This window comes from Leucoraja erinacea, chromosome 8 (assembly GCF_028641065.1).
Source record: "Leucoraja erinacea ecotype New England chromosome 8, Leri_hhj_1, whole genome shotgun sequence".
Classification (NCBI taxonomy): Eukaryota; Metazoa; Chordata; class Chondrichthyes; order Rajiformes; family Rajidae; genus Leucoraja; species Leucoraja erinaceus.
Genome location: NC_073384.1, coordinates 13,116,246 through 13,134,312, shown reverse-complemented (window position 1 = coordinate 13,134,312; position 18,067 = coordinate 13,116,246). Strand labels below are relative to the sequence as shown.

Sequence of the window (18,067 nt, the reverse complement as noted above, 5' to 3'; positions counted from 1 at the left end):
CTCCGCCGTGACCTGCGTGAATTTCATCCTCCGGGTGCTCCGGTTTCCTCCCACACTCCCATGACGTACAGGTTAGTAGGTTAATTGACTTCAGTAAATATTGTACATTGCCCCTGGTGTGTAGGATGGTGCCAATGTCTGGGGTGATCGCTGGTTGGCGCCGGCTCTGTGGGCCACTGTGTCGCCCTGAGTAGATAATAAAGGCATGTGGTACGATCGCCTTGTCAGACGGGGCATTGAACATAATCATCAGAAAGTCAATTGCAACTTTATAAGATTTTGGTCGGAGTGTTGTCTAGGACCTGTCCCTGTGTTAACTGTTGATAAGTTCACAAGTGATAGGAACAGAATTAGGCCATTCGGCCTATCAAGTCCACTCCGCCATTCAATCATTGCTGATCTATCTCTCGCTCCTAACTGCCTTTTCCCCATAACCCCTGACACCCATGTTAATCAAGAATCTATCTATCTCTGCCTTAAACATTTCCATTGACTTGGCCTCCACAGCCTTCTGTGGCAATGAATTCCACAGATTCACCACCCTCTGACTAAAGAAATTCCTCCTCATCTCCTTTCCAAAGGAACGTCCTTTAATTCTGAGGTACTGGCCTTTGGTCCAATATTCTCCCATTAGTGGAAACATCTTTTCCACATCCATTCTATCTATCCAGGCCTTTCACTATTCGGTGAGATTCAATGAGTTTCCCCCTCATCCTTCTAAACTCCAGCGAGTAGAGGCCAGCTCCGTCAAATGCTCAAATGTTCTATGTAAAGTGGAGATTGGGAAGGCAGCTTCAATTGGGTTTTTTTGATAACTATCCCTGAATATTTTCCCTGGCCATGAGCTTCCCCTCTCCCTCCTTCCCCTCTCCCTCCTTCCGCCTCTCGTTCTCTCCTTCTCCCCCATTCTTCTCCTTCCCCAGCACAAATTTCAGCCGGCCAGCTGTGTTTAAAGAGTTCACTTTTACCATAAATAAAGCTGCTGGTTTTTAAATCATGTCGTTCCTCACCTGTGGAAAAAGAGACTATTTTCAGCACGCCAGTTTGTTTCTCGTATAATCAAACTGAAGAACTGGTGTCAGAAATTACTTAGAAATCAGAAATAGGCCATTCGAGCCAGCACTGCCATCATTCATTGTGATCACGGCTGATCATCCACAATCAGTACCCTGTTCCTGCCTTCTCCTGATATTCCTTGACTCCACTATCTTTATCTAACTCTCTCTTGAAAGCATCCAGAGAATTGGCCTCCACTGCCTTCTGAGACAGAGAATTCCACAGATTCACAACTCTCTGGGTGAAAAAATGCTTCCTCATCTCCGCTCTAAATGATCTACCCCTTATTCTTAAAGTGTGCCCCTGGTTCTGGACTCCCCCAACATCGGCGACATGTTTCCTGCATATATCTCTGCAAGAAGTGCTTCAGTCAAACCATTCCCTTCACACTATGAACTGCTGGGTTTGGTCTTGTGCTCAGTCATGTTTCCTGCTTAAGTTTCCTGATTCTTCTTCTTCCAACCTTTAAAAGCATTGATTTTAAAACATTTTGCTCAGCCTTGGCCCTGGCAGCCCCTGTGTGTGGGGGGGGAAAAAATATATAGTTTGCCGAAATGTTTTGAAAGGTGTGCCTGGAAACAATTATCATGATGTTATTGTGGGACTGGCCTTTGCCACTGACAGGAGGGAGGGATTTAATATGAGTACATTCGGAGTGTGCACAACTCTGAATGTGTGACACACCGTGCCCTCCATAATGTTTCGGACAAAGACCCATCGTCTATTTATTTGCCTCTACTCCACAATTTGAGATTTGTAATAGAAAAAAAAATCACATGTGGTTAAAGTGCACATTGTCAGATTTTATTAAAGGCCATTTTTATCCATTTTGGTTTCACCATGCAGAAATAACAGCTGTGTTTGTACATAGTCCTCCCATTTCAGGGCACCGTAATGTTTGGGACACATGGCTTCACAGGTGCTTGTAATTGCTGTGTTTAAATGCCTCCTTAATGGAGGTATAAGAGAGAAAGCTATAGAAACATAGAAATTAGGTGCAGGAGTAGGCCATTCGGCCCTTCGAGCCTGCACCGCCATTCAATATGATCATGGCTGATCATCCAACTCAGTATCCCGTACCTGCCTTCTCTCCATACCCTCTGATCCCCTTGGCCACAAGGGCCACATCTAACTCCCTCTTAAATATAGCCAATGAACTAGCCTCAACTACCCTCTGTGGCAGAGAGTTCCAGAGATTCACCACTCTCTGTGTGAAAAAAGTTCTCCTCATCTCGGTTTTAAAGGATTTCCCCCGTATCCTTAAGCTGTGACCCCTTGTCCTGGACTTCCCCAACATCGGGAACAAATCTTCCTGCATCTAGCCTGTCCAACCCCTTAAGAATTTTGTAAGTTTCTATAAGATCCCCTCTCAATCTCCTAAATTCTAGAGAGTATAAACCAAGTCTATCCAGTCTTTCTTCATAAGACAGTCCTGACATCCCAGGAATCAGTCTGGTGAACCTTCTCTGCACTCCCTCTATAGAGGCCAATTAACCTACAAACCCACACGTCCAAGATTAAATTGATTGTTGGGTGGTGTGCATTAAACTTCTTGCCTTTAGTTTAGAGATACAGTGCGGAAACAGGCCCATCGGCCCACCAAGTCCACACCGACCAGTGATCCCCGCACATTAACACTATCCTACACACACTAGGGACAATTTTACATTTATACCAAGCCAATTAACCTACAAACCTGTACGTCTTTGGAGTGTGGGAGGAAACCGAAGATCTCAGTGAAAACCCAGGCAGGTCACGGGGAGAACGTACAAACTCTGTCTAGATGACACCGGTATTCGGGATCGAACACGGTAAGGCAGCAACTCTACTGCTGTGTCACCGTGCCGCCCTTTGTTTAGTACTACAGACCAATGGGGCATTTCACCCACTGAAGCCTTTCATCTGCTCTCCTGTAGTAATTGCATCTTGGCTTCTAGAAGCATAGAAAATAGGTGCAAGAGTAGGCCATTCGGCCCTTCGAGCCAGCACTTCCATTCAATATGATCATGGCTGATCATCCAACTCAGTATCCTGTACCTAATCTGATCTTAGTTGGTGGCCTCAGTGACAATTTTTCTTCATATGTAAACAGCAAGTATTCCAAAACAATGTTTGGTATTGCAGCTGAGGTAATTATACCTTTGCTGCACTGTGTATACTGTATGTGCGGGAAATTTTCAAACACAAAGCACGTTGGTGCGTTTGTTATGCATCACCCATAGCACGAGCTTTGAGCTCGATAACAAAGTAGCAGTTTAGTTTAGACATACAGCGCAGAAACAGGCCTTTTGGTCCACTGAGTCCACACCGACCAGTGATCCCCGCACATTAACACTATCCTACACACACTAGGGACAATTTACAATTATACCAAGCCAATTAACCTACAAACCTGTACGTCTTTGGAGTGTGGGAGGAAATCGAAGATCTCGGAAAAAACCCACGCGGGTCACGGGGAGAACGTACAAACTCCGGACAGGCAGCACTCGTCGTCGGGATCGAATCCGCGGCTCTGGAGCTGTGAGGCAGCAACTCTACCGCTGCGCAGCTGTACCGTAGAAAAACATAGATCCTAACGTTGAACTCCTGGCTTTGAGAATGTGTGAGAAAAGTGAGTTCAGTCTGGAAAATATCCATGAGCCTTTGAGGAATGTTCCCTTGGGAACGCTGTGGTTTGGAGATCAGGATTTACCCGACTACGGGTGCTGTCTGTGTGGAGTTTGTATGCTCTCCGCGTGACTGCGTGGGTTTCCTCAGAGATCTTCGGTTTCCTCCCACATTCCAAAGACGTACGGGTTTGTAGGTTAATTGGCTTGGTGTCTGGTGTAAATTGTTCCTAGTGTGTGTAGGATAATGTTAATGTGCTGGGATTGCTGGTCGAGGCGGACACGATGGGACAAAGGGCGTGTTTCCGCGCTGTATCTCTAAACTAAACTAAACCAAACCACATTATCATCTATGGATGTGGGCTGATGAGTGAATAAAAACAATGAATAGCATGTATCGCGCGTGTTATGATCTGGGCTAGATCTTAACTTTGAGAGTGAAAAATGTGTGACAGTCACCTTGTTATACCTATCCAGTTTCCGATTTTATCAATTAAATTCAATGGTAGTAGAATCCAGAAAGGAAATAAAACAATGCATCTTTTTACACTTTTTCACATGAAACGGACACAGTGCAATCTGTAAATTGTGCACTGGTTAACAAAACTGAAGTTAACCACAAGAAAAGGGAACAGGAAACAAAAATGCAAACTTTGTATTTTTTTTAAACGAAAACATTTTTAGTTTTTATTACAATGGATAGTATAATTGCACTTTTTCAATACCGTGACCTTGGGAGGTTCTGTTTGCCAGTTTAAAATTAAATGCTGGCTGTAGAAAAATAAACCCACTGCTTTTCCCTTGCAATGCAATTGTTGAACAGGCAGCTGAAGCCTTCGGTTTGTGTCTCATTTGCAACAAGCCACCTGTGACAGTGAAGCGCAGGTTGACACATGATGAAAGAATGGGTCGACTGGGCTTGTATTCTCTGGAATTGAGAAGGATGAGGAGGGATGTTATGGAATCATATAAAATTCTTAAGGGTTTGGACAAGATAGATGCAGGAAAAAAGTTCCCGATGTTGGAGGAGTCCAGAACCAGGGGTCACAGATTAAGAATAAGGGGTAGGCCATTTAGGACTGAGATGAGGCAAATCTTTTTCACCCAGTGAGTTGCGAATCTGTGGAATTCTCTGCCACACAAGGTAGTGGAGGTCAATTCACTGGATGTTTTCAAGAGAGAGTTAGGTTTAGCTCTTAGGGCTAACGGAATCAAGGGATATGGGGAGAAAGCAGGAACGGGGTACTGATTTTGGATGATCAGCCATGATCATATTGAATGGTGGTGCTGGCTCGAAGGGCTGAATGGCCTACTCCTGCACCTATTTTCTCTGTTTCTTTGTAACACATAGTTTTTTAGGATCTCTGCGACTCAGGCAGCATTTGTGGAGGGAATGGAGAAGCGACGTTTCAGATCAGGACCCATCTTCAGAAGTCTGAAGTGAATTGAGTCTGAAGTGAGTCTAAGTTTAGAGTTTAGCGAAAGGTCGTGGAGAAGTTGTTTCCATTAGTGGGAGAGTCTAAGACTAAAGGTCATAGCCTCAGAATTAAAGGACGTTCCTGTAAGGATGAGATGAGGAGGAATTTCTTTAGTCAGAGGGTGGTGAATCTGTGGAATTAATTGCCACAGAAAGCTGTGCAGGCAAAGTCAATGGATATTTTTAAGCCGGAGATCGACAGATTCTTGATTAGTGCGGGTGTCAGTATTTATGGGGAGAAAGCAGGTGAATGGGGTTGGGAAGGAAAGCTAGATCAGCCACGATTGAATGGCGGAGTAGATGCGATCTTATTTAAGAATAAGGGGTAAGCCATTTAGAACGGAGATCAGGAAATTTTTTCACTCACAGAGTTGTGAGTCTGTGGAATTCTCTGCCTCAGAGAGCAGTGGAGGCTGGTTCTCAGGATACTTTCAAGAGAGAGCTAGATAGGGCTCTTGAAGATAGCAGAGTCAGGGGATATGGGGAGAGGGTACTTTGGAACGGGGTACTTTGTGGATGATCAGCCATGGTCACATTGAATGGCGGTGCTGGCTTGAAGGGCCAAATGGCCTATTCCTGCACCTATTGTCTATTGTCTATAGGGCCTAATGGTGCTCCTAGAACTGATGAACCTATGACTGAGATTGAGGTGTGTTGTGAATTCTGGGCATACCATGGTGCTGTATCCGGGAAAGACTAATGCCCCTGTCCCACTTAGGAAACCTGAACAGAAATCTCTGGAGACTTTGCACACCACCCAAGGTTTCCATGCGGTTCCCGGAGGTTGCAGGTGGTTGCCGGAGGTTGCAGGGAGTGGAAGCAGGTAGGGAGACTGACAAAAACCTCCGGGAACCGCGCGGAAACCTTGGGTGGGGCGCAAAGTCTCCAGAGGTTTCCGTTCAGGTTTTCTAAATGGGACAGGGGCATGAATCCAAGTGAAGGAACTCCTCGGGATAATCTTTGAGGGATCAAAAATTCAATTTGGGTTTTTCTGACTTGAGTGAATATTATCTCTGAGCCTCGAAAGGCGAATTGCTTCAAGGCTCATTGACGATGAGAAGACTTAATCCAATTTGAGCTGCTTCCTGGGATTAAAGTGTGCAAAGTCTCTGTCGTAAACGTTTGCCGTTATTCCTTGTTCTGCTGTTTAATTGTTTGGATTAATTATCCACTAAAATGGATATCATTAACTTGTCTTCCAGGGCTGCTGAGGTTGCTGCTTTTTGTTGAAAGAGAAAGAAAATGCTTAATCTCACTTTTGCTGGGTTTCCTGAGGTCCGTTATTAAATTTAAATTGTCCTCACGACTACACTGTGATGAGGGTTGGGGTTGTGTTTGGGGGGGGCGGTTTACAACTCCACCATGCCGACCCACTGGCCTTCATGAATGGGTGAGGTTATTTAAACAGGTTTCCGTGCGGTTCCCAGAGGTTGCCGGAGGTTGCAGGTAGTGGAAGCAGGTTGGGAGACTGACAAAAACCTCCGGGAACTGCATGGAAACCTTGGGTGGGGCGCAAAGTCTCCAGAGGTTTCCGTTCAGGTTTCCTACTTGGGACAGGGGCATAACTTTCATCGATAGATCAATAGATTTTTGATTGGTACGGGTGTCAGGGGTTACCGGGAGAGGGCAGGAGAATGGGGTTGAAAGGGAAAGATATATCAGCCATGATTGAATGGCAGAGTAGATTTGATGGGCCGAATGGCCTAATTCTGCTCCTATCCCTTATGAATTTATGAAGTTATGACGGAGGGCAACCACTTACATTACATTGGAAGGATGTGGGGAAAGGGACCTGTGAGTTGGGAATGGTGATGATAATGCCTGTGGATGTATCTGAACCATGTGAGTCTAAAGGGGCTTCATCATGGATACTGCAGTCGGTACACTGTGACAGCAGTGTTCAATAATTTTGGTGTGTCAACAAATGCATCCCAATCTAGGAAAAGGCAAAAAAATAACCAGCCCCTTGTTGTTCCACTTGTTCAATTTAATTCTGAATTGAATAACTTCATTGGAAGTGCAGTACGCTGGGAAAAAAAACCCAATACGTTGGAGAAATAGTACCTCATAGTTTGCTTGGGCAGCTTACAACCCAGCCGTATGAACGATGATTTCTCTCACTTCAACTAACTCCTGCATTTATTTTCCCTTCGCTTCCCCCACCCTAGTCGTTCTACTAGTACCACTACTTGCATCCTTGTGTCCCTGTCGTTAGCACGCCTTCCCCAGCCAACAATGGGCCATTGTGTGCTCCACCCGTCCTGAGGATAATTTTTTCCGGCAATGTTTTCTTCTGGTCTTCTCTATCTTTCAGTCTGAAGAAGGGTTCCGATAGAGCTCTTGGGGCTAGTGGAATCAAGGGATTATGGGGAGAAGGCAGGCACGGGTTACAGATTGTGGATGATCAACCATGATCACAATGAATGGCGGTGCTGGCTCGAAGGGCCAAATGGCCTACTCCTGCACCTGTTTTCTATGTTTCTATGACCCGAAACGCCACCTGTTCCTTTTCTTTAGAGATGCTGCCTGACCTGCTGAATGACTCCAGCAATTTGTGTCTGTTTTTGGTGTAAACCAGCATCAGCAGCTTGTTCTTACACAATGTATAACATGAATGCAGCATTTGATTTGTGTATCCTTCTTGAACAAATATGTGTGTTTCAAATGAACTCTTTTGATTGCACTAGGGAATCCGTGCATTTATTTTGCACTAATATTGGTTTAAATGTATTGAACTTTCTTCTGTTTATTGTGTTTATTGTCTATGAGTACAGTGTTTACACACCTATTATGCTGTTGCAAGTAAGAATTTATTTGTTCAATTCTTGCTACATATGATAGAGTGATACATTGTGGAAACAGGCCCTTCGGCCCAACTTGCCCACACTGGCCAACATGTCCCAGATAGACTAGTTCCATCTGCCAGCATCCCTCCAAACTTGTCCAATGATGTACCTGTCTAACTGTTTCTTAAATGTCGGGATAGTCCCATCCTCAACTACCTCCTCTGGCAGCTTGTTCCATGCACCCACCACCCTTTGTGTGAAAAGGTTATCCCTCAGGTTCCTGTTAAACCTTTTCCCCTTCACCTTGAACCGATGTCCTCTGGTCCTCAATTCCCCCACTCTGGGCAAGAGATTCTGTGCATCTTCCCGATTTTTCCCTCTCAGGATTTTCTACACCACTATAAGATCACCCCTTACCCTCCTGCGCACCTAGGAATGGTTAAACGCTCTTGGCTCTTGACTTGCAATTTAATGAAACTTGGGGTTTTTTGGAAGGGTGAGATAGCTGGGATGAAGAGTCACTCATCCATGCAAACTCTTCCAACTCTGTAGAGAGCCCTAACTATAAACGGAGGAAGCTGGAGATGACCTCTTCTCTTTGGACTTGTGTGTTTTTGCTGGTCGTAAGAAGGCACAGGGCTGGGCACTTCAACTGATCAACCAGGGAAAGCAAATGTTTAGTTTAGTTGAGCGATACAGCGTGGAAACGGGCCCTTCGGCCCACCGAGTCCGCACCGAGCAGTGATCCCCGTACACTAGCATGATCCTACACACACTCGGGACAATTTACAATTTTGACCATAGCCAATTAACGTAGGAATCTGCACGTCTTTGGTGTGGGAGGAAACCAGAGCACCCAGAGACAACCCACGCAGTCAAATGGAGAACGTACAAACTCAATACAGACAGTGCCCGTAGTCAGGATCGAACCCGGTCTCTAGTGGTGTAAGGCAGCAACTCTACTGCTGCGCCACCGTGCCATCCTCATTTCAAACCTTGTTTGTGAAAAGTCAAGTCTTGGTTTATTCCTCTCCAAAAGAATAAAACCAAGCGTTTGTTGACATTTTCCAATTTACCCTTTCTTCCGTTGTTCCTAGGCTACTACGTGACGAGTTATACCTTGGAGATGCATGACCGGAGGCTTGGCCGGAGACTGATGGAACAGATCGATGAGAACACCACCGATACTGGAGCAACGTCACACCATTTCAAGAACTGTACAGAACCAGGTAAGGGACCTGCAACCTCATCTGCTACATCCAACAGCTGGAGAATTGCCTGGACAATATTGAACATTTACATGGTCTTTGATATTAATTCTGTTGTTTTGTACTTTACCAACATGGGTTAATTGCAATAGGTCCATGCCTGCTGGATTGCTAAGCTTTTGACGGCACTGGGCCTGTACTCGCTGGATAGAATACACACTTATTATTTTTTATTTCAATCGTTTGCTATGTCGCTCTTCAAGGGAGATGCTAAATGCATTTCGTTGTCTCTGTACTGTACACTGACAATGACAATTAAAATTGAATCTGAATCTAGAAGGACGAGGGGGACACTCATTGAAACTTACCCAATACTGAAAGGCCTGTATAGTGTGAATGTGGAGAAGGTGTTTCCAATAGTTGGGAGAGTCTAGGACCAGAGGCCATAGCCTCAAAATAAAAGGACGTACCTTTAGAAAGTAGATGAGGAAGCATTTCTTCAGTCAGAGGGTGGTGAATCTGTGGGATTCGTTGCTGCGGAGGCCAAGTCAATGGATATTTCTAAGGCAGAGATTGACAGTTTCTTGACAGATAGTACAGGTGTCAAGGGTTATGGGGAGAAGGCAGGAGAATGGCGTTGAGAGGAAAAGATAGATCAGCCATGATTGAATGGCGGAGTAGACTTGATGGGCCAAATGGCCTAGTTCTGCTCCTAGAACTTATGAACTTATGCCAAGTGTAAATGACTCCATTCCCCCTTCAAAACATTGGGACAATTGGGAGAGTTGACAGAGTCGGCAATTGACCGAGGGCACTCTCAGCCTTTGCATGCAAACGAGGTAGCTTTGCATGGAGATGCGGTGCCCACAGTCAATGTTCACCCCACTAACTGAGGCGGAGGCTGGGCCTTATCGTGGGAGGTCAAAAGATCCACTGGGAATCATTGATTACACCTGCTGCTGACGTGATTTAGATCAGCAGGTTTCAATTGCCTGCTCAAAGTTAACACACAATAGTGTCACAGTGATGGTTATCAACACTGAAACAGCTGTTGGCTCGGAGAGATCGAGTCAACCAACAATGTTTATCAAGAATGAATGAATAAATAAATGAAATGGACGAATACTTTATTGTCGCGTGTGACAAGTCACGGTGAGTGACATTCTTTGTTTTGCATATGCAAAGAGTTGCCACATAAAGGGCGCATCCTCCCCATCCTTCCCCCGCACCCCCTTCCTAAGGTATCATGTCCAATATGTGGCTCTTTCTCTTGGGCCAAAATGAGGTTAAATACCAAATGCATGGGCCCTTCTCAGCTCTACCAGATAACGTCTTGACTGCAAAGGACCCACTTTACTACCACCGTACATTTGGAATAACACTTCAAGCTGATAGTCAGATGTTAGCAAAATATTTTTTTCAATAGGACTCTTAATTTTTGATTACAATATTTGTCAATAATTTCATTCTTACTGTTGGATAACTGCTACCTGTATCAGCGGGTATCAGCTACAGGGGGAGGTTGGACAGACTTCCACTGCTCTCTCTGAAACTTCAGCGATTGAGGGGAGACTTGATAGAAATATGTAACGTTTTGAGAGGCATAGACAGGGGAGACAGTCAGAAGCTTTCTCCCAGGGTGGAAATGCCCAACACTAGAGGGCAAAGCTATTAGGTTGGAGGGGGATGCGTGGGGCAAGGGTGGTGGGGGCCTGGAGCACGTTGCCGGGGTGGTTGGTGGAGGCAGATACGATAGTTACGTTTAAGAGGCTTTTGGATGGGCCCATGGAAGTACAGGGCATGGAGGGATATGGATCATGTACAGGCAGCTGAGATCAGTTTCACTAGGCATTGTGTTCAGCACGAACATTGTGGGCCGAAGGGCCAGTTCCTGCACTGTATTCTATGTTCCATGTTACGGAAAAGACGCATCTTCTATTGCTATCTTTCTGTCAATTAAAAACATCTCCTTATCTGCTATGTACCAAGGACCCAACCTTGGAGTTAGATTGGAGTTCAAATGTGTCAGCATTTCAAAACCTTGTTTCCCTGTACGTCTTTCCACCTTATCTGTCTCCATTTTCCAGTTACAAGATTTTATCTGGAAGATTTTATCTTGCCCTCTCGCTCTTAAGATACTTTAAATTAATAATTGCCAATGTGATTCTGTGATCATTCAGTTATGTGGACATTGTCAACTTGTAAAAACAAGACAGTTCATAGATGTATTGGTTTCTCTGGTTGTAAATTGGAGGTAGACACAAAACGCTGGAGTAACTCAGTGGGACGGGCAGCGTCTCTGGAGAGAATGAATGGGTGACGTTTTGGGTCGAGACTCTTCTTCAGACTGTAAATGGGAATGTAAATGTAAATGGGAGGGATGGTGACACACTGGTTAATTCCTTGATTAACAATCCAGGGACTGGAGTTCAAATCCCACCGTGGCAATGGTGGAATCTATTTAAAAATCTTGAATTTGATTCTATAAAAGACTTGTAATGGTGGTGAGGTCGCTGTGGAAAAAGTCCCACTGAGAGTAGGGAAGATTCAAACAAGGGGACATGACATGAGAATTAAGGGACTGAAGTTTAGGGGTACATGAGGGGGATCCCTATGGTGGCCTGTGCTGAGGTAGCTCATGTTGGATGTGTTTCAAGTACCTCAGTGGTGCTCCATTTAATTTTGTGAAATGTAAACCTTTTTCCGTGACTGATTTTCCCGATTGGTTTTATTTATGGTGGTTTGTGTCTGCTATGCAAGCAAAATGGCTGCTTTCCCAGCAATGCCTTTCCATAGGTGGGCGGGAGGGGAAGGGAGATTTTGGGGGGGGCACCTTTGTTGCTTTTCAGCAAATGAGCTGCAGCATAAAAATGTTGCAATAAACCAAATATCATTGTAAATATAACATATAACAATTACAGCACGGAAACACGCCATCTCGGCCCTACAAGTCCGTGCCGAACAAATTTTTTTTTCGCCCTTAGTCCCACCTGCCTGCACTCATACCATAACCCTCCATTCCCTTCTCATCCATATGCCTATCCAATTTATTTTTAAATGATACCAATGAACCTGCCTCCACCACTTCCACTGGAAGCTCATTCCACACCGCTACCACTCTCTGAGTAAAGAAGTTCCCCCTCATATTACCCTTAAACTTCTGTCCCTTAATTCTGAAGTCATGTCCTCTTGTTTGAATCTTCCCTATTCTCAAAGGGAAAAGCTTGTCCACATCAACTCTGTCTATCCCTCTCATCATTTTAAAGACCTCTATCAAGTCCCCCCCTTAGCCTTCTGCGCTCCAGAGAATAAAGACCTAACTTATTCAACCTATCTCTGTAACTTAGTTGTTGAAACCCAGGCAACATTCTAGTAAATCTCCTCTGTACTCTCTCTTCAGACTGTAAATGGGTGACATTGTTCAGAGTCAGTTTTACTGTGGCTGCAGAAGTGATTCAGACACAAGGATGCTGGAATCCTTCACAAAAGATCCAAAGTGCTGAAGAACTCGGCGGGTCAGGCAGCATCTGTGGAGAATGTTTTTTCAGGACGGGACACTTCTCCTGAAGAAGGAGCCCCCCACCTGAAATGTCGCCTATCCATGTCCTCCAGATATGCTGCCAGACCCGCTGAGTTATTCAGGAACTTTTTTTTCTTGCAGAAGTCGTTTGACCATTTGAATCCTCTTTCCGTCTTTTATTCTCACCAGTTTTTTCCCAAACAAAACATCTCTGGAGCCCCTCTGACAGCAGTCGGGGATGAGTGATGTGCTATGCCTGGTTGTGGAGAAGAGAAAGCATCCATCTTACAAATGTGTCCACTGCCCACAAAACCACTGAGCACTCATCCTCAGTTAATGGATGTCATTTGAGAAATCTGGAGCTATCAGAACAATCGCAATGACTTTTCTTGACGAAGATTGACTACTTTATGTTTTGTGGTGTTTGTTACCGCTTCTTGTACAGCTGTTCTAAAGGGACTGACAGGGTAGTTTAGTTTAGGTTAGAGATACTTCACGGAAACAGGCCCTTCAGCCCACCAGGTCTGTGCTGACCAGTGACCCACGTAGACTAACATTATTTGAACACTGTTCCTACACACTAGGGATAATTCACTTTTTTTTTTTAACCAAAATTTAGCTAAATTAACCTACAAACCTGTACCGTCTTTGGAGACGTACCAGCACAATAATCCACCACTCACCCGTTCCCCCAACGCAACCAGTTTCCACCACTCACCCATTCCCCCAACACAATATCCCACCACTCACCCATAGCCCCGATGGGAGGCTGGGCCCCCCAACGCAACCCGTTCCCCAATGTAAGATTCCCCAACTCCCCCAGTGGACTTTAAAAGACTTCCATTTCCATTCCACCCCCTGACTCCCCCCCTGCATCACTTGGACAGGACATAGAAACATAAAATTACAGGAATCAATTTGCCCTTCTTCTCCTGCCCTCAATATGATCCCAACACAGTTCCACCTTTCAATTCCACCCTTCCCCTAGCCACAAGGGCCCCTCTAACCCCCTCCTAAATTCAATCACTGTGCTGATTCCAGAGTTTCCCATGACCAAGTGTTCTATGATGGCAACATTGTTGCAAATGTCGGGCGGAGGACTGTGAGATCCCATTGTGAAGTCATAGCTGCAACTGCCAGCACTGAAGTGTTGAAGTGGTTATGAAAGTGGATTTAGTAAACTTAAAACATGTGATAACTTGTGAAATATTACATAAATCTGAACAAAACTTGATACAAACAATCTCAGGTCAATGGTGAGTAAGGTGGTCCAAAACTTTTTGTGCTATTGTGTATTGTTTTGATGTAGTTACTTGAGATCGCATGCACGTAGACAGACAGATGTCCAAACAAGACAAGACTTCCAGTAATATATAGATAGATTTATGTACATTGTGCTTACAGGCCTGTTATGCTGGTGCAGCAAGTAAAAATCTAATTGTCCGTCGTCTGTACATATGACAATTAAACGCTCTTGGCTCTTGACGATAAAATCATGGGAGGAATAGATTTGGTAGATGCACAGAGTCTCTTGCCCAGAGGAGGGGAATTGAGAACCAGAGGACATAGGTTAATGTGAAGGGAGAAAGATTTAATAGGAATTTGAGGGCTAACCTTTTCACACAAAGAGTGGTGGGTGTATGGAACAAGCTGCTGGAGGAGGTAGTTGAGGCTGGGACTATGCAACATTTAAGAAACAATTAGACAGGTACATGGATAGGACAGGTTTAGAGCGATATTGCCCAAATTCCGAAGGGCCTGTTTCCACGTTGTATCACTCTATGACACACTTGCCTGGGCACTGCCGGTCCCATTCATCTGAATTTAGCCTTAGAAACCGGTTGACAAAAGTGAAATCCAAAGCCTTGTCTGGGTAAACACATCTTACCCAAATTCATATGGGAATAGACCGATGGTGAAATTCCTTTCCAATTTTTTTTATTCATAGGAGCTAATCGCATTGCAACAAGTTCATTTGTATTTATGTTTGAACGGAAATAATATTTGAACTGAAACTAGGATACAGGAGGATGGAGAAGGGGAGGGCGGAGAGGTGGGGGGTTGTTAGTGGCTGCCTAAAATTGGCGACGTCAATGTTCATACTGTGGATTTGTAAACCACTGAGTTACTCCAGCATTGTGTGTCCTTTGTTGTAAACCAGCATCTGCAGTTTCTCGTTTCCATCCTCTAATATAGCGTGTAAAAATATACTGTTCCTTGGTACTTGAGCTTGAGCAAACCAAAGTTGGCACAACAGATGTAAGGAGGTGTCTATAACCAGTCTTTCTGCTGAGTGGTTAGCACGCAACTAAACATTTTGTGGCAATAAGTAAATAAACTAAACTGAAGCTGGCAGGAAGGCCTGGAGCATTTTGGAATGTTTTAAGGGCATGGAACTGGGGTGGAAGAGGTTGGGCGAGGGAACTGCACGAATTGGCAGCTGAAGTCATCGCTCCAGAGGCGGAGGGGTTGAATTAAGGAATGTAATGCTCAGGCTCTTATAAGGCGCTGGCCAGGCAGCATTTGGAGTAGAGCGAGCAATGTTGTGCCTCAGATCTGAGGAAGGATGTGCTGGCTCTGGAGAAGGTCCAGAGGAGGTTTACGAGAATGACCGAAATAGTGAAAGGCCTGTTGATGTGGAGAGGATGTTTCCACTTGTGGGAGAGTCTAGGACCACCAGTCATGGTCTCAGAATTAAAGGACTTTCTTTTAGGAGTGAGATGAGGGGGGATTTCTTTAGTCAGAGGGTGGTAACCTCAGTGGAATTCATTGCCAGATATGATTGAATATGTGGCATTATTTTCGTCTTGTTTCTACATTCAAAGGGTAAGGTTGAAACCGTCTGAAGAAGGGTTTCGGCCCGAAACGTTGCCCATTTCCTTTGCTCCATAGATGCTGCCGCACCCGCTGAGTTTCTCCAGCAATTTTGTCTACCTTCGATTCTCCAGCATCTGCAGTTCCTTCTTGAACAAGGTTGATTGATTTATTTGTGCAGAACAATGATGGAAGTCCAACTTTTGCTTTGTTTCTCTGAGTTTTTCTCTATATATGTGCAGAACAGCATGAATATAATCTGATTTCCATACATGAATATAGTCATTCATGTGCTGCACCTGTTGATCAGAGCCTGGCTCTATTGTGGAATGTAATTAGAAATGTAATTTAGCCTTACCTTATTCATACCTAATCCAATTTAAAGCATAATCCAATTTAAAGCATAAATGTTGCATTCAAATGCAAGTTAAAAGACTCGCTACTGTATGCACCAGATTGCACAATTTCAAGCTGAAAAATGCAAAAGCTCCCACACCCCCCCCCGGTCGCTACGCTCCCTCGCAATTTCTCACTCAACTCTCACCCAATGTTGGCAGCCCTGGTTAGCCCTAAGAGCTATATCTAACTCTCTCTTGAAAACATCCAGTGAATTGGCCTCCACTGCCTTCTGTGGCTGTGAATTCCACAGATTCACAACTCACTGAGCGAAAACGTTTTTTCTCACCTCAGTCCTAAATGGCTGACCCCTTATTCTTAAACTGTGATCCCTGGTTTTGGCTCCCCCCAACATCGAAAACATTTTTCCTGCACCTAGCCTGTCCAATTCCGTAAGAATTTTTTGTGTTTCTATAAGATACCCTCTCATCCTTCTAAATTCCAGTGAATATACGCCGAGTTGACCCATTCTTGTGCTTGCTCGTGGTTGGGTGGTCTTGCAAACACTTGGCCTTCATGTAATAGCGGTCAATAGACAATAGGTGCAGGAGTGGGCCATTTGGCCCTTTGAGTCAGCACCGCCATTCAATGTGATCATGGCTGATCATCCACAATCAGTACCCCGTTCGTGCCTTCTCCCCATATCCCCTGACTCTGCTATTTCCCCTATCTAGCTCTCTCTTGAAAGCATCCAGAGAACCTGCCTTTACCGCCCCCTGAGGCAGAGAATTCCACAGACTCACTACTCTCTGTGAGAAAAAGTGTTTCCTCGTCTCCGTTCTAAATGGCTTACTCCATATTCTTAAACTGTGGCCCCTGGTTCTGGACTCCCCCAACATCGGGAATATGTTTCCTACCTCCAGCGTGTCCATGCCCTTAATCTATATTATATGTTTCAAAGTTGATAAAGATGGAAAGTCTTCCATTAGAAAGGGAACCTCATAAATTCCCGCGTTTAATATCTCTCTGAGCGAACTAATCCAACGCTACAACTTCATTCACACCTACTTTTTGGATTTAGCTATCTGTGTGAGAGGAAATGTGACCTCAAAGTGAAACTGCTGCTAAAACTTCCTGTTTGCCATATCCGCTTCTCGCTAACCTTCAGTGTTGTAACTATTGTTAAATTCAGGTTAAAGTATCTTTTTTTCCCCTATTTCCATGTCAGTATTCACTTTCAGCAGTCTGCATTTACACACCCTCCCCCCTGTGTGTGTTAGCCCCACTTTCAATTGAATTGATTTTGAGGGAGGGGAAAATATGCTGTTCCCTGGCACTTCAAACCTATCAGTTAACCGGAAGCAACAGAAGCAATCATTGAACGTTTATCAGCCCGCAGGCCATTTGGCCCATTGTATCTGTACTAATTAAAACAAAAAACCTTACCTAGTGTAATCCACCTTCCAATGGAGGCATTGAAAGTGGCAGATAGATCGGGTGGTCAAAAAAGCCTTTGGCACTTTGGCCTTCATCAGTCAGATTATTGAGTACAGAAGTTGGGGAGGTCATGTTGCAGTTGTATAAGATGTTGGTGAGGCCGCATTCAGAGTATTGTGTTCAGTCCTGGGCACCGTGTAATATGAAAGATGTTGTCAAGCCAGAAAGGATACAGAGAAGATTTACGAAGATGTTGCCAGGACTTGAGCTGGCAGATCCAGTCCCATAGCCAACTTGTGAAGCCAACTTTGTAGGCCGGTATCTCGGCCTAGGTGGACTGTTCCGGTACCGTTGGACTCGTTTCGGAGGCCGTGACCACTGTTGGTCTGGCAAAACGTGTAATCCACAAAGGCTCTGGAACCAAGGGTGCCGGAAAATCAATGGTGGACCTGCACATGTCTTTGTGCTTAACTATGTTTCATAAGGGTCAGAAGTAGTTGGAAATGTTCTGTTGCTAAACCAATTGTCAAATCCATAGTTGCATCCTAAAGTGTTGGTGCTGTTTTGTGCATATTATCTATTTTGTATTTAGTTCAGTTTCCATGTTTAATTCTCTTTCCAGCGTTATGGTAGACATATTACATAGATGGATTCTAAAGTGCCCATATAAAAACAATGAAGTAATGTAAGTTTTGTGATGACACATATGTAATATATTTTATGCTGACTATTTAAAATACAAGGAATACCATATGGAAGTTCAAATATTAACGTACGTGCTGCTTTTTAGCTGCATATCATTGGATTAAAACCTAATTTAAGGCTGT

At 44.5% G+C, this 18,067-nt stretch overlaps 1 protein-coding gene across 1 annotated transcript in view; it reads left to right on the top strand.

The window, feature by feature from the left end:
* The window catches only part of slc24a3 (solute carrier family 24 member 3), a 208,303-nt gene that overhangs the window by 33,688 nt on the left and 156,548 nt on the right, over positions 1–18,067 (top strand). The window contains exon 2 of the mRNA XM_055638995.1: positions 9,023–9,154. Coding sequence (XP_055494970.1) covers positions 9,023–9,154 — 132 coding nt within the window. The remainder of the gene's footprint in view (positions 1–9,022; positions 9,155–18,067) is intronic.